Below are 27,056 nucleotides of genomic sequence, written 5' to 3' on the forward strand. Positions count from 1 at the left end.
ACCCATGAGGGTATCAGAGTGCTTTACAAGTTATCAGGAAGGAGGAAACAGTAAAACAAACAACAAACTTAAAAGCTAAACAAGATGTGGTGGGTCCCAAAAAGAGGCAGGAGGCCACCAACGGGACCAAGTTGCCACAAAATATACATGATAATAGGAGTCCAGAACTACACATGGGTATAGCAAATGTAGACACATGTGTAACGCTACTAAGGTGCAAGTGCCTTACAGCAATAACTTAGTAGCACTTTGACTTCCTTTTTTAAATGATACAGGTGAGGGGTTCAGTCTGATTTCAGGGGCAGGGAGTTCCAGATTCTCGTGGCAATACCAGAGAAAGCTCGATTGTACGTTTTCTTTTTACAGAATTTCTGTGGTTTTAGCAATAAAGTGCTTGAGCTTCTAGAAGATCTACAGTCACAGAAAACTCTAGTTTTTGTGCTTGGTACAATGGGTTGTTAAGATGTAGGGCTTTATGGGTCATGCATGCAATTTTTTAACTCAATCCTTACTTCAAATGGGAGCTAGTTTAGAGTCTGTAGATCAGGAGTGATGTGCTTTTATCTTTTAGATCTTGGGATGAGCCTTGCAGCAGAGTTAAAGGAGCCAGCGTTGATCTAGGTAGGCCACAGAGGTTAATATGTCCATGAATGGGGGAGGAGCCTAGCGCCTGACCAAGATGGCCGCGTGAGCCTTGAGCTCCCGCGACCCTTGCGCCCTCCTGCAATTATCCTGTCCTAAATCCTGATTTTCATGCACGGAATCCTGCAGATGAGTCACAGCTGGGGCGATTGACGTTGTCCGGGCTAAGATCGCCCACCGGGAACCGAAGTTGTGCATGGCGGAAGATTGCGGCCTACCTCCGAAGGATGCCAGGGGCTTGCGTTGGCAGGATGCCCGGCCACTAATTGAACAACAGCGGCCTCGGGAGGTGTGAACTGGCGGACGGGTGCCGCTGCACTTTCACTTTCGCTTTCTCGCCCTTTGCTTGCTCTGGGTCGGGAGTGCTTCATGCCGGTCCCCTGCTGTCTGGAAGATCTCCGCTCGGCCCTGGCTGGCTGCTGACGTCCTAGTTGACCCGGTTTCCTCTGGCTGAGTGAGGGACGTCTTTTTGCGACTGACCGCCCTGCTGTTCGAGATGTCGACCAAATCGGAGGCAGACAAGTCGAAGTCTAAGACTACCAGGCGGGGAGGCTATACCCAATCCAGCAATATGGATCGCTATGCCCAGCAGAAGGGGTCGCCTGGTGGATTGGGACAGTCGCTGGAAGCACAGAAGGCCGATTCATCCCCAGCCTCGGAGTTATCATTGCAGGATACCAAGGGGGCGATAGATGGGATGCAATCTTCGATTGGGCGACAATTCGAGACCCTGGCGCACAAGGTGGACATGATCTTGGTTGATGTCAACTTGATTCGCGCGGACCTGGGCAAAACCAATGAGCGGGTCAAGTCCCTGGACCTCAAGACTACTGGTCTCGCGGACGATGTCTCGGAACTCCAGGCTGAGGTTCGTAAGCTACGAACCGCGAATGACCTCTCCGCCCGCCGGCTCGAAGACTTTGAAGGTCGGGCCCGGCGCAACAATGTGCGCCTTATTGGGGTCCCGGAAACTTCGGAGGAGCTCTCCGTGGATTTACTCGTCGAGGACTTGGTGGTGAATCATCTTGCGCCTAAGGGCCTTGGCAAGTTTTTTGCGGTGGAGCGGGCTCACCGAGTGCCTGGCGGACGGCCTAAGGTGGGAGCCCCCCCGCGGCCGATTGTCGCCCGGATCTTTAATTTTCGGGATCGAGACGCTATCCTGCAAGCATCGAGGGTGACAGGCCCGGTGCCTTTTCAGAATGCCTCTGTGAGCTTTTATCCTGACTTCACCCAGATGGTGCAGAAACAGAGGCAGAGTTTCCTGGGGGTGAAGCGGCGGCTTAGGGAGATGGACCTGAAGTATGCCATGCTTTTCCCCGCCAGGCTACGTGTGGTGTATGAGGATCGATCTTTCTTCTTCGAATCACCGGACATGGCGGGGGACTGGTTGGATGCGCTCCCTCGGCGACAGCCCGGCTGGGACCGTGTGGATGGAGCGGAAGGCGACCGGGATGGACAGAAGTGATACCCCCGGTGTCGGTCTGTTTTGACTCAGCCCCGGACAGTGACTCGTACCCTACTGCAGTAATGGTAGGGCGGCGGGGGGAAGATAGGAGCTCTTTCCTCCCTTGGGGTACTTTCTGTAGATTTGTTTTTGATAGGGCGACAGGCACACTGCAAGTTGGGGGGGCTTAGTAAGCTGACGCAGGGGTGCAGGGAGGGGGGGGGATTCGGGATGTTGGGGTTGTTGTTGGGGGTTGTTTTTTTCTTGCAAGGCGTAGCAATGGTTGTCAGTATTGTCCGTTCGTGGTTCTCCGGGGGGCGTGGAGGTCTCTTTGTGTTTGGGGATGGGGGAATAGGGGCTTAAACGTAATTAGCTGGAATGTCAATGGCTTAGGGGATCGTATTAAACGGGGGATAGTCCTGCAATTCTTGAAACGGACCTCGCCAGATGTGGTCCTCCTGCAGGAGACCCACCTTATAGGGAATACATGTTATGCGCTAAACAGGAAGGATTATAAATTCATTGCTCACTCTGGGTTTTCCTCGGGCACCAGGGGTGCGGGCATACTTGTTAGAGCTTCCCTACCATTTGAGGTTGACTCCACCATCGCTGATGACAGGGGGCGCTTTGTGGCTGTGGCGGGGAGGTGGGAGGGCAGAACGTTGGTATTGGTTTCTGTTTATGTCCCTCCTGCCCTGCAGGCCTCCACGTTTGCTGATCTGGGCAAGGCATTTCTGGAGACTTCAATGCGGTTGGGTCTGGAATGCTAGATAGGTACCCGCCCAGGGACACCGGGGGTGCTCAGAAGTGGCTCCCCGACTTTATAGATACTTTTGGTCTGGTAGACTGTTGGAGGCTACGGCACCCCACTCAGAGACAATATACCTTTCATTCCGGGGCCCACGGGAGTCTCTCTCGGATCGATTACCTGCTCACTCTGGCTGCGCACGCCTCATTGGTATCTGAGGCTAGGCACATGGCACGGGGCATTTCTGATCATTTGCCGGTGTGGGCCCGTCTGGATATTGGCCGGGTGGTGGGGGGCAGGGTGGCTCCCATTAACCCCTGGTACTTTCGTGACCCCAAGCTGCGCAGTGCGTTGCTGAAGACAGTTGATCACTATTTTCAAGATAATCAGGGTTCAGTTGAATCGGCGGTGTCTTTGTGGGAAGCTTTTAAGACTGTATTGAGAGGGGAGGCCCTCTCCTTGGTAGTGGCCGCCAAGCGGCGGAGAGACGCCGAGGTGACACAAGTAGAGGACGAGATAGCGGCTTTAGAAGTGGCTTTGGAAGAGGATGTTGCAACGGCCACACTGCATAATTTGAGCTTGAAGCAATTGGAATATAGGGATCTGGTGACGAACGCTGCCAAGACCCTCAATAGGGAGCAGCAGGGTAGATTGTACGATGTTGGTGATAAGGCCGGGAAATTGCTGGCGTGGTTGGATACCTGTGGGCTGTGCTAGCCAAGTTCGGCTTTGGGCCTGGATTTGTAGGCTGGGTGAGGTTGCTCTATGAGGGGCCTCTTGCTAGCGGCGTGGTGAACGGGCGGGCGTCGACACCGTTCGAGCTCGGGAGAGGCACCCGGCAGGGTTGTCCCCTGTTGCCGTTGTTGTTCGCCCTTGCTCTTGAGCCGCTGGCGGCGTGGATACGATGGCACCCCGATATACGTGGGATTCGTTGGTCGCCTGACCACGAAGACCGCATTTCACTTTACGCCGACGATATTCTGTTATACCTCGCCTCGCCTCAGACAATCTCTCATAGTGGTTTGTGACGTCTTGACTTCTTTCGGTAGGAACTCTGGTCTTGTCATCAATTGGGGGAAGTCATACTTGTATGTCCTGTGTGGGGATGTCCCGCCTGTCCCGCGCAACTAATCGATCCAGATAGCCCAGCAGGGTTTTTTGTACTTGGGGATTTATATTTCCACCGACCCCATTTTACGATACGAGAAGAACTTGCTCCCTCCCTGGGCACGTCTGCGACGGGACGTGGCGGGCTGGCGGCGGTTGCCGCTTTCCCTCCTTGGCCGTGCCGCCCTGTTTAAAATGATGTCTCTTCCCAGTTTCCTCTATGCCCTGCAGAATACCCTTGACTTGGTCCCGGCCAGTTATTTCCGTGAGGTCGAAAGCCACCAGCGCGCGCTATTGTGGGAAGGGCGTCCGCGCATAGCGATTGCTAAGTTGACGCTTCCATGGTATGACGGTGGTATCGCGCTTCCAGACATTCGACGTTATTATTGGGCCACTCAGTTGAGCGCGATTAACCATGGTGTATATGGTCCGGCGCTGAGCCCCGGCTTCGCCATGGACCGATGGTTACTACGTGGGGGTAATTACCACAGAGCGTTGTACTCGAAGTCGTCGGACTTAACCCTTATGGGGCCCACCAGGGTGGCCGTGCATGTATGGAAGGTGGCAACGGATTTACTGGGCTGGAGGGGTAAGCTTACCCTTGCCACCCCTCTGTTTGACTCTGATATTCTGGGAAAGCTTTGGCATACAAAAGGGTTTGAGAAATGGGACCTGATCGGCATATCCAGGGTTGGAGACCTTTTGGTAAAGGGTAGGATAAAGTCATTCGAGGAGCTGCAGAAGGAATATGAGCTAGGGAGCACGGAGTTCTTCCGATACGCTCAAGTGTGCCACGCCTTGCGGTCAGTCCTTGTAGAAGGGGAGAAGGTGCCTGAGTCCTCTCCGTTAGAGGACCGGATCCTGGATGGCCATATGCCAGAGAGTACGATCTCGCTCATTTATAAGAAACTAATTAATGTTCGGGCGGATCTTCTACTAGGGTTGCGCGAGCAATGGACCAGGGATGGCCTCGAACTCGATGATGAGGATTGGCAGTATGCAGTTTCTTCTCCCAAAGAGGTCGCGATCCCCGCGCGCCTGCGGCTGGTGCAGCTTAAAATACTCCATAGGGTCTACGTGACGGGGCCCAGGCTGGTCCATATGGGTTTCTCTGAGGAGGGCTTATGTAAGAGAGGCTGTGGTATGGTGGGCACCTTCCTACATATTATTTGGGAATGCGGTGCGATTATGGAGTTTTGGAAGCGAATCCACGATGTGATGGGGGACGTGACGGGCATCGTCATGCAGCCTGAGGCGCGGTGTTGTCTCCTGAATGTTTGAGGTCCTACTTACCACGACGCGGCACAGACTCAATGGGTGACCCTAGGGAACATGGTAGCCAAGCGCGACATCGCTCGTCTGTGGGGCTCTACTAGGCCTCCTACATTGACAGCGTGGATGGAAAACATGGATTGGAGCATGTTTAGGGAGAAGACAGTGTATTGTGCTCGAGGGCGCCCTCGGAAATGGCACTCTGTATGGGGGCGATGGAACCAGTACAGAGGGGGCATATGCCTGCCCCCAGACCCGGACCCGCCTGAGGAGCAGCTCTCCCCTTAGCTTTCTTTCCGGCTTTGTACTTCTTGCTGCTATGTGTTTGTCTTCTTGAGTCTCTGACTTCCCCTCCTTTCCCTTGTTATCGACCTGTGTCTGTTGGACGCAATGGGGCTCGCTCCCCCTGATGGGAACCCTTTTTATGCTTTCAGTACTTATCGCCTTGCTTGTGTTTAGGTTTGGGTTTGTGTTTATTTAAAACTGAACCTTTAACTCTCCTGCTAGTGAAATGTGGACGCTCGCATGTGTTGTGTTTTTAAAGCTGCCGTACCTCCGGGTTGTCGGCTGAATAGCTGTGTCACTGATTTAAAAGAACAAAAGGTTTTGGAAAAAAAAAAAAAAAAAATATGTCCATGAAGGGCACAGTGCTGTGACAAAGATTTCAGTCATAGCATCCCAGCATCATAAAGATACTTGCTGCTTTCACGGACGTGCCATGGAAAGCATTCCAAATTTTTCTCCATCACATCCATATTCCCATCTCTCTTATCTGGTGGGGCAGCAGTAGGTGCTGATGTGTGGGCTGGTGGACCAACATTACACACGAGCTGGGATAACAACACATGACAAGGTATGGTTAAGCAGACATGATGGTGATATGTACAGGGCTTTATCTTTTTTTATACATACACTTCAAGAGTGGAAGTGGTGTAATATAAGAGGCCATTAGTAGGACATGGGAGGGGCGCAAGTTATAGTTAGCTCAGTAAAATATAACTGGTGAGTTTCCGGTTCCTCAAACTTGGCACACAGAGTCTTGCAAATGTCAGTCTTGGTGAATGTTAAAGGTGAAAACAACTTTACCTTGGGTCAAACATCCAAAGACATGACTGGGAAGTAGGCCCCCTGAACCAAGCAACCGGGTGTTGTAGGAATAATGAGAGGTTAAAAAAAAAAAAGACATGCAGGTTAAGGAACATTTCACCCATGTCCTTAACTTTATGTCAGTTTGCTTAAAGTCATATTTTATGGTTTCGACTGGATTATATTAAAGGTTTTCATAGGAAAAGCAGAGATGTGGAGGATTAATCTTTAGTCAATCTGTGGCAGAAAATCAGAGCAGTGGAAGCCTCCAGGTTGCGGCCCACTAGATCTTCTCCCCCCAACTCAATGTCTGAATGCTGGGTCAAGGAATCAGGTGCATATGATTAACACAGAAGAATGACTGCATTATCCCTTCACTAGTTATTATTTCTTTCCAAAGATTCCCAACCAGACGATCGGCCAATACAATATGAAGAACAGGAGGTAAAGGAAAATTGTTCGGGATTTTTCCGTTCAAGTTAAAGGTTTGCACTTTTAGAATTTCTAGGTGTAGGTGGATAACTGGCCCACTGCTGAGCAACGGATCCTACCCTGCCAAGAAGCGGCCATGAAGCTGCTGTGTTGAAGTCTGGTAGGTTAAGTGGTGATGATTACAAGAACAATCTGTCATAATGCACAAGTTACTACTTGTGTAACGATATATCTGTAAGACACATTAGCTAGTGATAGATTCCTTACCTTAGAATATTCCCAGGTGTTAGACTGGACCCGGAAAGCTTTCGTAAGCAGTACCCCTGCGCGTCGATAGGCGTGGTCGTACGGCTCCACGTGAGTCGCTGGCGTTGTATTCGCCGAGATGACGTCACTGGAGATACTTAGATGCGCCCACACGCGCTGACGTCAGTTCTGTACACAACTTTCCGCGACAGGAACACAGAGCCATGTAAGATACTGACCACTGGTGCATAGAAACTAGGACCCAAAAGGATTACCATAACCCTAGAAATTAGTTCCCAGAATGGGGAGGATGGGCGGGGCGGTAAGGAATCTATCACTAACTAATGTCTCTTACATTAGTAATAGTAGTAGTAACTTGTGCATCTGAAAGAGACACGTTAGTGATAGATTCCTTACCATACAATAGATACCCCAGCAATACCAACCCCGGCGGTGGGTCTGCGAACAAGATTACACCAGAAGGTCACGGAGAACAGAACGGCCAAAGAAGCCGTCCCTCCAGACCTGACTATCAAGGCAATAATGCTTTGTAAAGTGTGCAGCGAAGCCCACGTGGCAGCCTGACAGATGCCCTGCAGGGGTATACTGCATCCCAATGCAGTAGTAGCTCTTGTCGCCCTGGTAGAATGGGCACGCAGCCCCACCGGAGTTTCCTTTTTAGCCATAGAATAACAGGCCTTGATACACAAGACGACCCAGTGGGAGATAGTCCTCTTGTGAACAGCCCGGCCTTTCTTGGCGCCTGCGTAGCCAACAAAGAGCTGGTCATCCACCCGGAATGCTTGTGTGCGATTCAGGTAAAAGGAGAGCGCACGTTTTGGGACCAGACGGTGGAGCCTCTTTTCCTCTCTGGAAGGGTGCGGAAAGAAAGTGGGCAAGGTGATAGTCTGCCCGATGTGGAAGGCAGTGACAACCTTTGGCAAGAAGGAAGGACGAGTACGAAGCACAACCTTGTCCGGATGAACCAACAGAAAAGGAGGCTAACAAGAAAGAGCCTGAAGCTCACTCACTCTCCTGGCAGAGGTGATAGCCTTTTCAAAGTCAAAAGACTTAAAGGACAATTGTGAAGCGTCTCAAAGGGAGAGCACATGAGATAAGTCAAAACAAGATTCAAGTCTCACTGAGGCATTATGAAAGGAACAGGAGGGAACATATGCATAATGCCTTTGAAGAACCTCTGTACAACATGGGACTTGAAAAGAGAAGGCTGATCTGGAAGCCTCAGAAAGGCTGAAATGGCCAAAAGGTAGCCCTTGACAGTGCCCAGAGCAGAGCCCTGCCAGGCCAGAAAATGGAGAAACAAAAGGACCTCGGAAAGAGGGACAGAAAGGTGGTCCACAGTCTTGGCTGTGCACCATGCCACAAATTTGTTCCATCTGCAGGCGTATACCGATTTAGTGGAGGGATGCCTGGCTGCCAGAATGACATCACAGACTTCGGGAGGCAAGTCAAATGGAATCAGCTGTCGCCGCTCAATCTCCACGCATGTGGGTGGAGGCTGGACAGGTTCAGGTGGAGGACCGTCCCCTGCTGCTGCGACAAAAGATCCTCCCGCAGAGGCAGTCGGATCGGGGGATCCAGGCTCATACTGAGTAGCTCGGGATACCAAACTCTTCGAGCCCAGTCCGGAGCCACAAGGATGACTTGGGCCCGGTCGTGCCCGATTTTCTTCAGCACTTTGGGTAGAAGAGGTGTAGGCGGAAAGGCGTACAACAGACCGCAGCTCCACTCGCATCGCAGAGCGAGTGCCGCCTTGGAAATTCCAACACGCAGAACTGCAGACGTTGCGCGTTCTCTTCTGTGGCGAATAGATCTAACCAAGGCTCTCCCCACTGTTGAAAGAGACCTTCCGCCACCTCCGAGTGAAGACGCCATTCGTGATCCATCAGACACCGGCGGCTGTGTTCGTCCGCCCTGGCGTTCAAAGAACCCGCCAGGTGTTGAACCGTCAAGAAAATGCCATGACGTTCCAGCCATGTCCAGAGGCGTAGAGCCTCCTGACATAGGGTCCACGACACCACCCCGCCCTGTTTGTTGCAATACCACATGGTGGTGGTGTTGTCCGTGAACACCTACACTACCTTCCCCCTGACATTAGGAAGGAATGCCTTCAGTGCAAGAAGGATCGCCCAAAGCTCCAGAAAGTTGATATGGAGCCGGGACTCCGCCGGAGACCAGAGGCCTCTGATCTCCGCCTCTCCCATGTGGCCGCCACATCCCAGGAGGGACGCATCCATCACCACTGTGTGCTCCGATTGGGGAAGGGAGAGGGATCTGCCGCTGACACAATGCTGATCCGTGAGCCACCACTGAAATTGTTGTGCAATGCCCTCCGAGATCTGGATGTAGTCGGACAGATTCCCCTGATGCTGCACCCACTGGAACTTCAGGTCCCACTGCAGAGCCCGCATGTGCCACCTGGCATGGTTGGTCAGCAGGAGGCCATGAGTCCCAGCAGCCTCACGGTCGTCTTGACCGCAACCCAGGACAAGGGCTGAAAGATCGGAATCATAGCCCGAATGTCCTGGAATCGCTGTTCGGGAGGATAAACCCGAAACTGCGCCGTGTCCAGAACCGCTCCGATGAAGAGAAGCTTCTGGGAGGGAATCAGGTGCCACTTCGGCACGTTGATGGAAAACCCCAGCAAATACAGGAGGTCGGCCGTAGTCTGGAGGTGGGAGACGACTGTGTTTGGCGAGCCCGCCTTGAACAATCAGTCATCGAGATAGGGGGAAGACTGAAACCCTTGATCTGCGCAGATGAGCTGCGACCACCGCCATCACTTCTGTGAACACTCGAGGGGCACTGGTAAGGCCAAAGGGGAGCACGGTGAACTGAAAATGCTCCTGGCTCACTGTGAATCGCAGGTAACGCCGATGGGCCAGCAGGATGGGAATATGAAAATAAGTGTCCTGCAGGTCCAGTACCACCATCCAGTCTTGTGTGTCGAGAGCAGACAAGACCTGAGCCAGAATGAGCATTTTGAACTTCTCCTTACGGAGGAAGCGATTTACGCTCCGAAGGTCTAAGATGGGACGTAGACCCGTGTCCTTCTTTGGAACCAAGAAGTAGTGGGAGTAACAACCACAACCTACTTCTGGTGTCGTAACGCGCTTGATGGCCCCCATGGCCAAGAGGGCCGTAACGTCCTCCTAGAGAAGTGCCAAATGATCCCCCGACATGCGGTGGAACTGCGGTGGCATGGCTGGGGGGTAGACCCGTCGAACAATCTCCAAAACCCACCTGTCTGATGTAATGGTGCGCCAGGTGATGACGAATCCTGCCCCCCACTGGCGTCTGGTGTGCCTGAAACACCGGACTAGGAAGGTGTGGAGGCAATGGCAGTGGGGGTGTTGGTGGACTGACCTGCACGCTGGCCCCGTGACCCGCCTCTGTGAGCCCCACGTCTGCGGCTACTCTGGGACTGTTGCTGCGCAGGCTTGTTCTGAAATGAACGCGTTTGTACGCCCCTTCCGGAGCTTCGAAAGGAACGAAAATTAGAAGGAGTACGTGTAGCCGAAAGGCCCAAGTTCTTGGCCGTAGCCCGAGAGTCCGTGAAACGTTCCAATGTGGAATCCGCCTTATCACCAAAGAGGCGAGTGCCATCGAAGGGCATGTCCATCAAAGTATTCTGGACATCTGCCGAAAAACCAGTCGTCCTCAACCAGGCATGACGACGGAGCACCACTATTGTGGAAATCGCCCTACCCAGCGAATCTGCGGTATCAAGACCACAACGTATAGTGAATTTGGCCGCGTCTCTCCTCTCCATAAGAGCTTGGGAGAGAACTGCCCGGGCCCCCTCCGGACCCTGAGGTAGCACTTGTTCAACCGCATCCCATACAGAATGGGAATAGCGGCCCAAGAGACAGGCAGTGTTCACAGACCGCAGTCCAGAACTTGCGGAAGAATAAATCTTCTTGCCAAACTGCTCCAACTTCTTGGTTTCCTTGTCTGGTGGAGCAGAAGGAAACGCACTCGGGGACGTCGAGGCCTGAACCACCAAACTCTCAAGTGTAGGGTGTTGGGTGAGGAAGGCAGGGTTGCCCGGGGCCGGGCGATGGCATCGGCCTACACCCTTGTCCACAGGAGCCCCTTTGTGTTGGGCCGGGACCAGGTGCCCAGAAGCACATCAGTAAGTGAATCATTAAACGGCAACAGCGGTTCTGTAGAAGAGGCTGGCCGAAGCATTTCAGTCAGTAGGTTGGTCCTGAGCCACAGTAGGGAGCTCAAGGCCAAGAGCCTTGGCCACCTAAGTAGCACCGTGGAAAAGGTACCACTCTCCTCCAGTAGCTAAAGGGGATGGTGAACCAGGTGCCGGAGTGTAATCCGGACCACCGGCCTCCGCCTCCTCATCCCAATCAGGGACAGACTCGCACTGTGCTGCGAGAGGGTCTTGCAACTCCTCCCAGTCCTCCCCTTCCTCCACAAGTGGACGAGGACGTGGGCGAATAAAAGGGTAAAACTTCCCCACCGGCGTCGGGATCAGCGTCGGGAGACATCCCTCCGGCACAGTGTCAACGTCGGAAAATAAGTCGATGCCGGCGTCAGCGACACTGGCAACATCGATGTTGGCGGGGGGTCATACGGAGTCCACCGGCAAGAACGGAGCCATGGAGGCCTCTGGGTGTTGAAAGAGTGCCAACGGGGCAGCACGGGCCGAAGATACGTGCCATTGCAAACACAAACTCTTGCAATTCGGCCGGAGTCCCTGATGGACCCGGGAAAGGTGGGTAAGCCAACAGTAACTGCTCAGGCTCCGTTGGAGCCGCAGGGGCGGTGCCACCTGCCCCCTCAGCAGCGTCCAGCAAACGGCGAAGGGAGGACGTAGAGCAGCGACGCTTCTTCGACTTCTTGTGCTTCGCCTTACCTGACTCAGAGTTGAATGATGGTGATTGCTCTGCGACCGGGCCCTCGACCTCCCACGGGACCGGGACCTGGAACAACGTGGGGCCTACTCCCGGGCCTCCAGCCACTTTCGGGACCGCTCCCGCAAAGTTTTTTGGGGCCATGGCCCGGCAGTGGGGGCACAACTCGGTGTCGTGGTCACGCCCCAGGCAAAAGACACTCACGGTGCGGGTCCGTCAGCGACATCGTGCGCGGACAGGCCCTGCAAAGTTTGAAACCGGGCATCTCTATGCACCAGGGGTAAGTTTACTTACAAATTGTGACAAACAACTACTTATATACAATCAAAAAATGGTATAAAGGAATTGATACACACAATATTTTTGAGTAGAGCACATTTAATTACTCCCTCTCTAATTATTACTCTAGGTAGATTATATCAAAACATTTTTACACTCTACATAGATAATGGCATCTAATAAAGAAGAAAACAACACTACATGTATACACAAAAAATGTACATACACCGTAACATGACATAAATCAACACGTAAAAAAAGATATATAATACACTAACCCCAAAGCAAAAGTTATTTTCCACTAGTGTCCTCCTTACAACTCTGGAATGGCTACTAAGAGGTAGTCCAGATAGTACACTGAAAGTCTTTTAGTTAATGTAAACCATCCCAGTGTACTGTCGTGCAATGTCAAATCATTACTCTATTTCAGCGACTCCTCCTTTTGAAAATGTCTACGCAATCACGTTTCGGCCTTACTCCTTCTTACTCAACAAGTGACGGGGTACCGCTCTCTCCGGACCTGCGCTTGCTGGCTCGGAAAAAGAAAGAACCGACTTCAGCGGGCGTGGGCGCGTCTAAGTAGCTCCAGTGACGTCATCTCGGCGAATACGACGCCAACGGTGCACGCAGAGCCGTACGACGACGCCTATCGACGCACAGGGGTACTGCTGACGAAAGCTTTCCGCATCCAGTTTGACGCCTGGGGATATTCTAAGGTAAGGAATCTATCACTAACGTGACTCTGTCAGATCAATAAAGCAGGACATAGGACTCCTGATTCTCTGAATCACTATGAGAGTTATAGGGTAAGAACCCATAGTGGGAAATTAACAAACAATCCTGGTGCAGATCGAGGAAGATATCTTGAAGGACACTCAAAACCTGCCATTCGTGGCTATTTCATTACAGACACCTCAGTCAAGCATGAGGCACCATAAAGATCCAGGGAGTCATTACGTCAAACAGGCTCAGTATCGACCCAGCAGTCAGTGCATGGTCTGCAGACAATTTAGATATGATTAGAAAAAAAAAACTAAAGAATCTCAATTTTTTTACACTGTTAAGCACTGCTTCTGTAAATCCTTCATCCAGGTAGGGATCACATCTGACTAGATTTCAGGGAACGATAACCCCAAGCTGAACAAAAGGAGGATTCTACATTATAAGTGATCTGATGCCAATTGTGATCAGCCAGTCATCCAAATATTGATTAACTTGGATCCATCACCTGAGAAGGTTAATTCCTCCACAGTCATACTCATAGTAAACACTTGGGTGGACCAAAGTTCGAAAGGGGGGACTGCAAATAGATGGACCATAGTGTATTGCCTACTTCTACAAAATAAATTACATCTCCTTCATCGAGATATTTGAGCATGGTTGTTGAGGGGGAGGGGAGGGACGGGGGGAGTTGTGGCAGAAAAGTCTACTGTCAAACAAAAAAGAAATACCGAACTTGATAATCTGTATGATCATTATTACAAGGAAATATGCTTCCATCTTCCAACAAAGGCTGGGACGTTTTCTCCTACAGGCGATTTGTGGTAATTCTTTATTTTGTCCAGGATGCAGTTTTGGAGCTGCGGGCAACAGGTTGAGGAGAACTGCAGTTATTGACAGCTTCTGCCTGCTCCCCTGCTTCTAGGACCCCGAAACGGGTCCTAGAATGCTTGTTTTCAGTCCAGGGAGGACCTGGCCTGGCGGTTCGGGCAGGACTGTTCCCAATGGGCCCAGGGTCAAGACTGATTTGCATAAGGCTGGGTTCAAACTTAATGGCATGGGCAGCAAAAAAAACGATGGATTTAGACCCAGATCTCTGTACCGGGGTGAATGTATGACATTGTTCTGTATTCTGTTCATCAATTGTTGTTTTTGCCCCTGCTTCTTTAAGGCAAAAAAATGGAGGATACAACTGTGCCTTGGGAGAGGGGTGTGTGTGTTGCACCCCAAACATTTCCAAATATTCAGATGGAATTTTTGGTGCTGGAGAGGCCCCTCTCCGAGCCTTAGCCAAAGGGCTGCTTTTCTAGTGTTTCCAGCATATTTTCTATGTTTTCTCATGAGCTTCTAGCCCTCAAAAGGCATACTATGCACATGACTGGAGAATGAAAAATTTCCTAGCTATCGTAACGGAAAGTTTCAATTCTATTAAGGACTCGGAGGCGAGGATTATGCCTTCTTTCTTCACTTTATTCATACAGCAGCACTGAAAGAACAACAAAGACTACGTTTCCCATGAACCATAGGGAAAAAAAGTAGTCATCAACATTGTGTTAACAACCAATCAAAGAAAAGAACAGCGTCCAATCAGAGCCTCTCCAGTTCCATATAGTCCTTTGTTAGTGTCCAGATGCCCTCTTTCGGAGCGCGAAGACAGCCCAGCTCTCAACTTCAAGAGTCCTGTTTGTGGGTATCAGAACCTGCAACAAACAAGGCAGTATTACCAGGGGAAAACACAACCCTAGGTATCAATTAGAAAGAGAAAAAAATACAGAACAGGTAAACCATTACATACAATCAAGTACTACTTCCTTCGACATAAGCATGAAGGAAAAAATTTTACTTACTTCTATACGGGGAGGGATTTCCTCTGAGATCACAGGGCAGGATAATCCTCGCCTCCGAGTCCCTAATAGAATTGAAACTTTCCGTTACGATAGCTAGGAAATTTTTCATTCTATGTCAGGACTGGAGGCGAGGATTATGCTTGTTTAAAGCTTGCCCACGACCAGATGAGCCATATTGAGGATTGGCTTGAAGTAAAACCGCTTAAAAGTGGAATCAGAGGACCAGTCCGCCGCATTGAGGATATCCTCTACTCGGGCACCCAGACCAAACGCCTTGGAAGCCATAGCTCCTCTTGTCTGAGGCTAATGCCAGCCTCTTGCATCACCCAACAAACCCATCTCGCGATGGTGGGTGAAGAAACAGCCTTAAAGGGTTTCCGGAGCGCAATGAGAAGCTGACGCTCTCCCGGAGGACGGTAGTCTTCCGTCATTTCCTCATATGCCTTGAGGCAACGGACCACACAGAGCTTTGGAGAATCTGAGAAAGCCGGGTAGGAGACGACTCTCGTATGGCACTTTGTCCGGCGTGAAAGGGTAAATGTCACCCCAACCGGAGTGAACATCCGACCCGAGATATCTAGAGCGCGCACATCCGACACTCTACGACAAGACACCAAGCAGAGGAGCATAGCAAGCTTTGCTGATTAACATCCCATAAAGCCGAATACCGCGGTTCCGGTGGTAAGGAAAGTCGAATACCCCGTAGGAGCCTGCAAACCAAAGGGTGTTCACCCACAGCCGAGCCTCCAACCGGGACGTGACCAGAGGAGATGGCAGACCTGAAAGTGTTAATAGACCTATAGGCAAAGCCGTTGGATGCCAAATGCGCCAGAAAGTTCACAACGTGGACCACATCCGCGACCACGGGATCGAAATCCCGTCGCAAACACCAACGGGACCATCTGCCCCACGCAGATTTGTATCTTTTTTTTTTATAGCAATCGTTTTTATTGATTTTCAGAACAACAGTAGCATTGCACATGCATAGTCATACAATAACAAATAACTGTCGGGATTCCCCCGGCCCTAAGGCTCTACAGAATTCCCCATAGGTGGTTCAGATGCTCCGTGTGCGACCCAGTGGAACCCCTCCTCAGACTCCTCCGGTATCCCGTCCCACCCCCCACCCCCCCCCACTACCCCCCTCCCACCGCCCCCCCCCCCCATAGGCTGCTGCATAGCGTCCGAAAAGACAAAGAAGGAGAGACCGCTTCAGTCTGTGGAGAGCCAGGTCCGGAAGAGACGCATCTTCCGCCACGCGGGCGGGATGACGGCTGACGGGAGGCCCCTAGACAAGAAGGCCAGTAACGATCCCCAAGACTCCTCAAAGGCCGTGGGATCATCCCTAAAGCACAGCGCCAAGCGCTCCATCGAAAGCAAGCGCCACAGGCGGGCATGCCACAGGGACAGAGCGGGAGCAGCCTGTTTCTTCCATGCCGCTGCCACCGTGAGTTTAGCTGCCCCCACGCAGAGCCACCATATAGCTTTATCCCCCCTGGACACTTCCTCCCAGTCCTCTCCCCGAAGACCCAGGATGACATGAGCAAGGTCCCCGGGCGGTTCAAAGCCCAAAATCTCTTTAATCTGCGCTAAAATTTCAGCCCAGAAAGGTTGAATACTAGGGCAGTCCCACCAGATATGTTTGAAATCCCCGAGGAGACCGCATCCCCGCCAGCAGAGTGCAGAGGTCCCCGGGAAGATCCTAGCCAATTTAGTGGGGTATAGGTACCAATCAAAGATGGTCTTGTAGTGCGCTTCCCTCAAGCCTACCGACAAGTTATGCCTAGGAATGTCCCGCCACAGGCCCCTCCACTCATCCTCAGTGACCTCCCTCCCCAGGAGACGCTCCCAGAATTCCATATGCCTGGCCCTGGGTGTGTGTAGTGTAGTCAGCAGTATCTCATATAGAGACGAAATCGCCCCCTTCATTGAGCCCGCCCGTGACAATACCAGTTTCTCCACATCCGTAAGGCTCCGGCAGCCCGCCTCCCTGTACTGCGGCGCCGTGGCCCAGTGTTTGAGCTGTAAATAATGGAACTGCTCACTGTTGGGGACCCCAAATTCACTCTTACAGTCCTGGAACGAGCGGAACTCCCCCTTATCGAAAAGATCCGCCAGCTTTAGACACCCTCCCTCTCGCCACCCATCAAAGGGACCCTCCTCTCTGGCTGGGGCGAAGGCCGGGTTGAAGTGTATCGGGGTGTAAGGTGAAGGGAATGTCGTCCACCCCTCCCTCCGCGTGACTCTATCCCAAACCTCCAATGTAGTGCGCGTTGGCGTGCTAAGATATGCATTCGGCGGTCTATCTCCCCTTGGTTTCCACAGCAGATCCCAGATGGACCTGCCGGCTATCGCACGGTCCATATGAAGCCAATGCTTCTCCGATTCCCGCACCGTCCATTCCAGCACGACCCGCAATTGGGCCGCTTGATAGTATAGCTCAAAGTCCGGCAGCCCCATCCCTCCATCCGCCCTGCGTTTCCGAAGCACCGTGAAAGGGAGCCTGGCCCTCCCTCCCTGCCATACAAACTGAGTAATCAACGTCTTCAGCTGCGGAAGGAATGCCTTCTCCAGCGGGATCGGCAAGGCCTGAAACAAGTAAAGGATCCGGGGCAGTACCATCATCTTTACCGCATTGATTCGCCCCAGCCAAGATATGTATAAGGGCGTCCACCGCCGCAACTCCTGCCGCAAGTGTGGCAATACTGAGGCGTAGTTGGCCCCATATAGTCCCGAAACCGTCGGTGTCAGCTGCACCCCTAGATATTGTAGTGAGTGTTGGGCCCATGAGAGCGCCGTCTGGGACTTAAGCGAGGCCACCTCCGCTCTCGAGAGTGTGAGATTGAGTATGTAGGATTTGGTCATGTTGACCTTGAACCCTGCCACTCTCTCAAAGTCTCTCAATTCCTCCTGCACCGCGGGTAGAGAGACATGCGGCTCCCCCAGAGTCAGCAGAATATCATCCGCGAAGAGGGAGATTTTGTGGTCCTCCCCTCCAAATCGGATCCCTTTAATGGAAGCATTCTCCCTCACCCGGATGGCTAGTGGCTCTATGCTGAGGGCGAAAAGCAGAGGGGACAGCGGGCACCCCTGTCTAGTACCTCTAGCCAGCTGGAAGGGCGCGGAGGGTGTCCCGTTGACCACCACTCTCGCGGAGGGATGGCTGTAGTTGGCTCGCACCATCTCCATGAAAGCGTCCCCGAATCCAAATTTTCGCAGGGTCAAGTAGAGGAAGGGCCAATCTACGCGGTCGAACGCTTTTTCAGCGTCTAAACCCACTAGCACCGCTGGAATCTTAAATCTGAATGATTTCTCGACAAGGTGGATGGTACGCCGTATATTATCGTGCGTCTGACGCCCTTTAATGAAGCCCGACTGATCCGGATGGATCAATCGGGGCAGCAGGTCATCCAGGCGGCTAGCTAGGATCATGGAGTAAAGCTTAGCATCTAGGTTCAGAAGTGCTATGGGGCGGTAAGATGCACACACCAGAGGGTCCTTGCCCGGTTTAGGCAGGACCGTGATCACCGCCTCCGCCATTGATTGGGACACTCTCGCCTCCTTCGCCACCGCTCGAAATAAAGCCGTCAGATGGGGGGCGAGCTCATCCACAAAGTGTTTGTAAAAGTGGGCGGTATAGCCGTCGGGCCCAGGTGCCTTGTGGAGCTTGAGACGCTTTATGGCACTTCGCACCTCCTCCACGGAGATAGGTTCGTCCAGCCTGTCCCGATCCAGCGCCGACAGCTGGGGGCATTCCACCCCATCGAGATAAGCCGTTTGCGCATCGTGCGCCAGCGGGTTCCCCCCATACAGCTCACCATAGAAATCCCTAAAGGCTCTGGTCTTCGCCGCCTCCTCGTGCGTGACTCGGTCTGGCCCGACCCGTATGCCTTCCACATAGGATTTTGCCCGCTGAATGCGGAGCTTTCGGGCCAACTGAGAACCCACCTTGTCCCCCTGTTCATACCCCGCGCGGCGCAGCCTCAGTAAGGTATATTCTGCCCTGGCGCTATAAATCGCCCGCAATTTACCCCTCACCGCCGTGAGCTGTCGCTGCAGATCGCGAGTGGGTTTATCTTTGTGCCTACCCTCCAACCCCTTGAGTTCCTCCTCCAGTGTCTCCCGTTCCAATGCTTGTTGTCGCCGCAACGACGCCTGTAATTGGATACATTTGCCCCTCAGCACCGCCTTGAAGGCGTCCCAAGTATTTTGATGCGAGGTGTCGGCAGGTGGGTTGTCCTGGAAGTATTCCCCTATGGCCGCGGTCAGTTGCACTCTCCGCACTTGGTCGCGCAGGAGGGCCCCCGGAAAGTACCATCTGCCACGACTCCGCTCCCCCCACTGAAGCTCCAACAAGACCATCCCGTGGTCTGAGACCGAAAGGGGGAGAATCTGCGCCCCCGTCGCCTTCCCCACTAATGCCTGACTAATGAAGATGTAGTCTATTCTAGTGTAGGTTCGGTGGACATGGGAGTAGAAAGTGTAGTCTTTTGCCGTCTCATGAAGAGCCCGCCACCCATCCCGCAGCCCGAGTGAATCGAAGCGGTCCTTGACTCGTTTGGAGAATACTGATGATCTCGCCCCCGCCACGTGAGAACCGTCCAGGGCACCATCCCACAGGCAATTAAAGTCCCCCAGCAGAATGATGGGGCCCTCTGCGAACCCGCCCAGGGACCCCAACATGCGTGCTGTGAACACCGCCTGTCCCGTGTTCGGAGCATACACGACCGCGATGGTGCACAGTTGGCCCTGAAGCCGCCCCTTGAGCATGAGCCATCTCCCCTCCTTATCTCTCTGTGAGTCCGCTACCTGGAAGGGCATCGAGCTGTGGAACAGTATCGCCACTCCATTATGTTTGGTGGCGGCCGCTGAGTGAAAAATCTGTGGGAAAGCCCTATGCTTGAGTCTACCCACATCCTCCCTTGTAAGGTGCGTTTCCTGCAGCGCAACTACCTTGACCTGCCTATCCACGATGTACTTCAGGACCTGCTGCCTCTTCTGGGGCGAGTTCAGGCCTTTCACGTTCCATGTAGCCCACGTCACCATCTTAAGTAAGTGTAGACCCCCCTCTCCACCCCGTGTTGTAAGATCCGCCGATGCAAGACCTCAGCGAGATTTGTATCTTTTAACGGTGCTATCCACCCAGGCTTTAGAGATGAGCTCCTCAGCTGCTCGCGAAAGGCCCGGGGCTTGCCATCTACCCCGGAAATCCTCCACGCCATGAGCCACAGTGAGTTCGTGGACACTAGAGGATGAGGAGTACCGTACGGATCCTTGAGGAGATCCGGTACCCGGGGGAGTAGGATTGGAAAATCCCATGAAAGTTCCAGCAGAACTGGAAACCACGCTTGAGACCTCCACAGAGGGGTGATTAGAACCAAGTCTGCTTGCTGTCTGCGGACTTGAGCCGTTGTCCGGGTAATCATCGCAAAGGGAGGAAACGCATAGCCGCGATCCTTGCTCCAATCCTGGAGGAACGCATCCGTGGCCGCTGCCCGAGGATCGGGCCTCCAGCTGAAAAATCTGGGAAGCTGGTGGTCCAGGCGTGATGCAAACAGATCCACCGTAAACGGACCCCAAAGATCGCTGAGGGAGGCAAAGACCGAATGATCCAACTTCCAGAGGCTGGAGTCTCGGAAGTGGCGAGATTGATAATCCGCCTCCACGTTGTCCCGGCCCGGAAGATACTCCGCTGTGACCGATACCGGACTGTCCAGGCAATACTGCCAGAAGCTCGCCGCTAGGTCCGAGAGAGCTTTTGACATGGTGCCTCCCAGATGGTTGATATAACGGACAGCCGACACGTTGTCCATTTTCAAAAGTACACAAGATTGTACGGAGTCTCTCGTCCAACATTTCACGGCAAACGAGCCGGCCAGAAGGTCGAGACAATTTATATGTAATTTCTGTTCGTCGGGAGACCACAAGCCTCCCGTGGAAAGATCGCCACAGCGAGCGCCCCAACCAAGCCTGCTGGCGTCCGATTCGATGACCAAATCCGGAACGGAACCGCAGATCGCTCTTCCGTTCCATGCCTCCATGTGTGTTAGCCACCATTGGATCTCGCTCCGAGCTTCGTCGGATAGGTGGATCTTGTGGGAGTACGAATACCCCTTCCGAAGAAAATACGCCTTGAGGCGTTGAAGGGCCCTGTAATGGAGTGGACCCGGAAAAAAATCGCCTGGATAGAAGCAGAAAGTAGCCCTACGACACGGGCCAGCTGGCGAAGAGACACGCGCTGTTGAGCCACAACCCGACGCAACTCGTGGCGAATCTTTGCAAGTTTCCTGGTCGGCAGGCTTAGAGTGGAGGCAATGGAGTCGATGACGAACCCCAGAAAGGTAACGGACTGCGCCGGCTGAAGAAGGGACTTTTTCCCATTGATAACAAATCCGAGGTCCTGGAGCAAGGTCACTGTCAGCTGAAGATGATCCGTCAAAAGACGGGGACAGGAAGCCATCAAGAGGAGGTCGTCTAAATAAACGATCAACCTGACACCACGAACTCTCAGGAACTCCACCACCGGTTTGAGCACCTTGGTGAAGCACCAGGGCGCGGAAGAGAGCCCGAAAGGGAGAGACGTGAACTCGTAAATCCGATGACGCCACGCGAATTGAAGGAAACGGCGGTGAGGTCGAAAGATTGGGATCACCAGATAAGCGTCCTTCAGGTCCAAACGAACCATCCAGTCGTGAGGACAAAGAACATCTCGAAGGAGGTGAATACCCTCCATTTTGAAATGGCGGTAAACCAACCACCCGTTGAACTCGCTGAGGTTTATGACCGGACGCTTGCCTCCGTAGGACTGGTCTACCAAAAAGAGGTTGCTGAGGAACCCCCGCGGGTGGAGCGTTGTCAGCGAGATGGCGCCTTTGCGAAGCAGGGAAGCCACCTCCTCGTCCACCAGGAGTGCATCGTGAACCGAAAACTGAATGGGACGCGGGGGAACCTGTTGAACAGGGTTTCCCAAATATTCTATGTGGAACCCCCTTATCGTCTGAAGAACCCAAGCATCGCGGGTGAGAAATGACCATGCCCCGTAACAACTTGCCAGGCCCCCCCCTATGTTTTGTGGGGAAAAAGGGAGAACACTCACCAGAGTTTGAGTTAGACGTTCCTCCCCTGTGTCCTCTGCCTTTGCCACGGCGTCCTCTTGTGGGGTAGAAATTCCCAAACTTCGACTGGTCTTGATATTGACTGGAGCCTCTCTGGTTGACTTGGTGATTTTGCCGACCGGTCGAGGGGGCCCCTTCCTCGACCGGCCCCTCGAAAAACACGAGGGAACACTTTTTTAATGGTGGACTGCGCCCTGTCCAATGAAGTAAAGGTGTTCACAAACTTGCCCAGCTCTTTAATAAAGGGTTCTCCAAAGAGTCCCCCTTGGGCGAGTGCCCCGGCTTCTGAATCCGCCAAGTCGCCGAGTTTTGGGTCGATCTTAATAAGGAGGGACCTCCGCCACTCGGTGGAGAGAGCACAGTTAGCATTACCTAGAAAAACGACTACCCGCTGAGCCCAGCCTGATAGCGTCTCGGGTGAAATCATAGACCCCGAAGCCTTGGCTTCTTCCGCCATATCCAGAATTATCTTGGCACGCCCTCAATGTCCTTTTTGGGGTCTCGAATAAATTTCTGCAGGAACGTTAACATTCTCGGGTCAATATCCGGGGTCAGGGCGACCTTTCCCTCAAGAGAAGGGTGGGGACACTCCGCTCGGAGACAATTGCGGGCCTCCTTTTCGAGCGGGCGTCTGATATGTTCTGCGACATATGTCGCTACCTTGTCGGCTGGGACCCAGTCCGAAGAACGTGGGTGGACAATGTCATTAGGGTCCAACATGTCGGAAGGCGTTGGGGGCGGTTGCAAATCAGAAGGCACTGAAGGGGTCTGAGGAATCTGCGAGGGTCGGGACGGAAGCCAAGGCCTGGACGGGCTGGCGTCGGGATCCCCTGAAGGACCTGGAAATCCTGGGGAGGAAGCAAGGTTAAGAGCTAGAGTGTCGCCCGTACCTCCAATAGGTTGGCTATCAATAAAAGCCTGTTTGAGGCGCTCAAAAGCGTCCACATCTACCCCCGGGGCACAGGGGCGCTTAGGAGGAGGGGGGCCCGGGAGTTCCTGGGCAATAGAAGACAGAGCCGATCTACGCTCTAGCCGCAAGAACGCCTGTTCTATTTTTTGCGTTAGCCTATCCTCCAAAGGGGAAATGGCCTGGTCCACTGCCCTGTAGATAGAGGTGTCCACAGCTTCGTAAAAAGCATCACCCTATGGCATGTCCGCCAGAGGATCTTCTTCTTCCTCGTGATAATCCCCGTAAAAATCCATGACAGGTGAGGAAGGGCAAGAGGACCTTTGCGCTGCACTCGCAAATAATTAACAAAAAAAACTGGGCGTCAGTTTGTAATATTCACACGTGACAAAACCACAATTTTTTGCAGGGTGACTAGCCCTGAGGGGACAAAAAGGCTGGCCTTAACCCAATTTAAATGAATGCAGATGACCTGGGCTGGAATTGTCCCCAAAGCAAGCCTAATGGCATGTACTGGACCGCCAGGGAGTCGTCAGCGCTAGCGTGCACAATACAGTCTCATATTCCCTTATGAATGTCTTTTGGGAAACGAGCGTCAAATATGCAGAAAAAAAGTCCCGCGAGCGAAATGACAGGCTCGCGGGACCGATACAGACCACAGAAACAGTGTCACTCTCAGCCCAGTGCTCCAGTCAACAGAACGCGCGCGCGTCTCTGGAAACCGTTGAAAACCAGAGACGCGTCGTGTCCAGTCACAGCCTCTCACGCCCCCAGGCGGCGGGAGGACCGGAGCGCGCCAGCCACCACCGCGTAGGAGCGAGAGACAACTCTCGGTCCCGCGTAATTAAAGCAAAAAGCGGAATCGCCACTGAAAACCCCCCCACATGTTAAAACGGGCAGGAAATAGCAATTCCACACAAAGAAACTCGCTACAAACGCGAAATTAACGCACATCAGTAACTCGCCATAACGTGACTAAACATTGGCACAATTACGTAAAAATCAGCAACGCGCAATTACAAGCGGCATATTTAAGAAAAAACAGGACAATATAGCCATAAAAGACATTACAAAGCCCCCCAAACAGTACAAGACTCTGAGGAGACTTAACTGGCTGCGCAGCAGCGAAGAAAGAGAGGATCTGGACACTAACAAAAGACTATATGGAACTGGAGAGGCTCTGATTGGACGCTGTTCTTTTCTTTGATTGGTTGTTAACACAATGTTGAGGACTACTTTTTTTCCCAATGGTTCATGGGAAACGTAGTCTTTGTTGTTCTTTCAGTGCTGCTGTATGAATAAAGTGAAGAAAGAAGGCATAATCCTCGCCTCCAGTCCTGACATAGAATCTGCTCACTCTCATGTGTACCTGCTCAGTATGATGCCAGCACCTATGCCACTGTGACACCATGCACCAAGGTCCAGCCAGGTTAGCTTTAGCCACAACTTTTCAGATTTTTTGGAGGCAAGGAAGTGGGTCTCTCAGAAGCTAAAGGAAGCTTAAAAAAATCATGTCTAGTAGACTGCCACAGAATGTCCAATTAAAAGGCAAGTGGCACTGCAAACATGTTAGGTCAAGCTCTCGTACCCTAGCACTTTACTGCTTGACCTTTGATTCTCTGTTGGGGGAAGGAGTTTCAGCATGCAGCGAGGGAATATTTTTACTTTTCACCTTCTCTAAGAACACTTGCAGAGAAAGGTACTTCAAGCCAAAGGGGTAGATGCGTTTCCTCACTGCTTGTCTGATGACAACTAAGAGAAGTAATAATTATGCCACACTCCTCAAATTGCCTACAATAATACCTCATTAAAAACAAACTGGGCTCACTTTGCTGCTCTTCTAAATTCATATTCAGGCCTAAGTTTGCAAAGAGAACAAACGCCACAGGCGTGATGAGAAAGAAGAGGATGATCTACGAGCCTGGGAGACAATGTTAAGGGATATGGGGGTAGCACAGCCACCCACGACCACCCCGGATCCAGACCCTGATGGTAGGAGAACCCCATAGATAACAGGGTAGCGACAATTACCAAAAAGACGAGACATGAGTTGACACAAGATGGGTAGCATACCCGAATCAAGAAGGGATGTAGCACTGACATACTGACACAGAAGAGGGTGGGAAGGGAGGGGGGGTGCATAGAGTGGTTAAGAGACTGTTGGCAAAGGAGGCATTATTTGAGAATATTACAATATGTATGTTTGAAAAAAGGCTGAAGAGATACTTGACTGTTTGGCAACGATCCTGATGGAGACTGGAAATGTCGACTTTCTACTGTGATGTTTTAAATATGTGTATATGTTGAACATTCTCTGCATATGTCTAAAATGCCAATACAGATATTAAAAAGAAAATTACAAAAAAATAGAGAGAACAAAAGCCACTCAAAGATGTCTGCTAGTTTTCTTATCACCACAGCAAATGAGGAATATTTTTCTAGTGGAGGGTCATCCGGACTGAGGAGGTCTTCAGTGGAGCTAGCTCCACTAGTGTTTTGTAAGACTAAGAATAGTCTGCATGTAAATGCTGGGGCAGGGACAGGAACTCTGCTTCACTTTCATTAATTTCATCTATACACGGATACAGATTTAGAAAGGCCACTGCATCTTCATCAGTTCCAAAAAGACCCTGGAATACTAATCAGGACAGGTTATCCTTCTCCAGTTTCACTTTCTTCTTGAAGAGATAACCTGTAGATCTCTTCTTTGCACTTTTTTAGTGTAAAATGGGCCACAGGAGTTTGTGTTATTCCAGGTGGTGTAATTGTTGGCGGGTGTTAGAGTCTAGCTCAGCAACATTAGAGACAAAATAGCAGGCTCCATAGCAAGACGTAAAAACTGGTTAGTACCTGCTGAAAGGGATGTACCTTTCAAATGAGATACCTGGAGAAGGACATATTAATTGGACTCGTATTGTTACCAGAAAAAGAGGAATCTGAATGTTACTCATTGGATGGTGCTTCCAACTTACTCATGACGAGACAAGGAGTAAGAGATCAACATTTGTGCCTTTGGTGGTGTTTCCTATAGGGAAGATCTTTACCTCATTTGGGAACACCCAGGAGTAGTCCATGTGTGATGTCATAAATATGTTTTCCTCCCTCTCTTCTAAATAGCTTTGAAATGCACGACGAGCAGACTATCGTGCTCTCCTCACATTTGCTGCGAGAATTTTGCATGCAGGTCAATGACAGATATCTGCAGGATGTAGTCTGAAAAAGGCTTCAGGTCTGACAACATTGGTGGTGACATTTTTGGGAAAATAGGAGAAAATATCTGAAAAACCATGTAAGAAATAAGTGTAAAACTCAATATAGTGCAGCTGCGAGGTACAGAAATATATGAACTGATTTATGGTGACTTTATAGATATGCTTTTTCACAGATCCACAGCTGACACCGCACATTGCCACGTGAGAACATTGCTACAAAACTTTTGGATCCAGGACGATGACTGAAAATAAGGTCATATGAGAAATTGATGGGAAGCAGCATCTATTAAAGATGTAAGTGCATCATGGCTTTTGCTATGAGCCAAGAATCACAATGGTTGCAAATGCTCACTCACAAACTGGATTATCCCATCAGCAAGCTGCATAAGAACACGTGAAAAAGAAAGAGCTTGAGGAGGATGTAGATTGAGAAACTAGCTCTACTGTTCTAGCTTTGCTTTTGAACAAAGTAAACAAAAACAAAAAATATATACATATAAATATTTGTGCCTCAACATACCGGCGCTTCTTCTGGTGCACTTTTCTTAGTTTTTCTTTTCTTCTTTTTCTTTTTTGGTTTATTATTTGAGTTGGGCTGGAAAAAAGTAAAGGAAAGTTTCTGTTGTTAAAGCTGGGCTAAAAAGCCTTAATGCCTGCCATTCATCCAGTACAATCAAATCACAGTCTAAATTCAAAAAGTGCTTCATTAAACACTGCACCATCATTTCTCAAATTATCAAAGCACTTTTCCTGGTTGCGTATTAACTACTTCTTCATTACTCCTACTTTATGTGCAACTGTTATGAAGTGAATGTTTCTTTTTCGTTTATTGGTTTGTTAATAATTCAGAACCAGGGGGGCGTGGCTTGGACGCCGAAGTGTAATGGCGGACTTGCCGTAGGCTCCGCAGCGACGCGGGACCTTTACCCTTCTTTCAGCCTCGTAAGGATGATTTTTCTAAGTTCGGAGAGCGGGCTTACCTGTGTGACGATGCGGTCAGTTTGTGTACCACTGTCGGATCATCATTTCGCAGCACCAGTCCCCTTACGCTGCAGCGGTATTTTTCTCCTCAGAATTCGCGGGCGCCCGCCATTTTGTATCACGGCGCCC

General features: G+C 51.5%; 1 protein-coding gene across 1 annotated transcript in view; it reads right to left on the reverse strand.

Annotated features, from left to right (window-relative positions):
• Nucleotides 1–27,056, reverse strand: part of TCF25 (TCF25 ribosome quality control complex subunit) — a 722,186-nt gene that overhangs the window by 650,516 nt on the left and 44,614 nt on the right. The window contains exon 3 of the mRNA XM_085639175.1: nt 26,467–26,541. Within this exon, the coding sequence (XP_085495301.1) occupies nt 26,467–26,541 (75 nt within the window). The remainder of the gene's footprint in view (nt 1–26,466; nt 26,542–27,056) is intronic.

Source organism: Triturus cristatus, chromosome 12, assembly GCF_964204655.1.
Source record: "Triturus cristatus chromosome 12, aTriCri1.1, whole genome shotgun sequence".
Classification (NCBI taxonomy): Eukaryota; Metazoa; Chordata; class Amphibia; order Caudata; family Salamandridae; genus Triturus; species Triturus cristatus.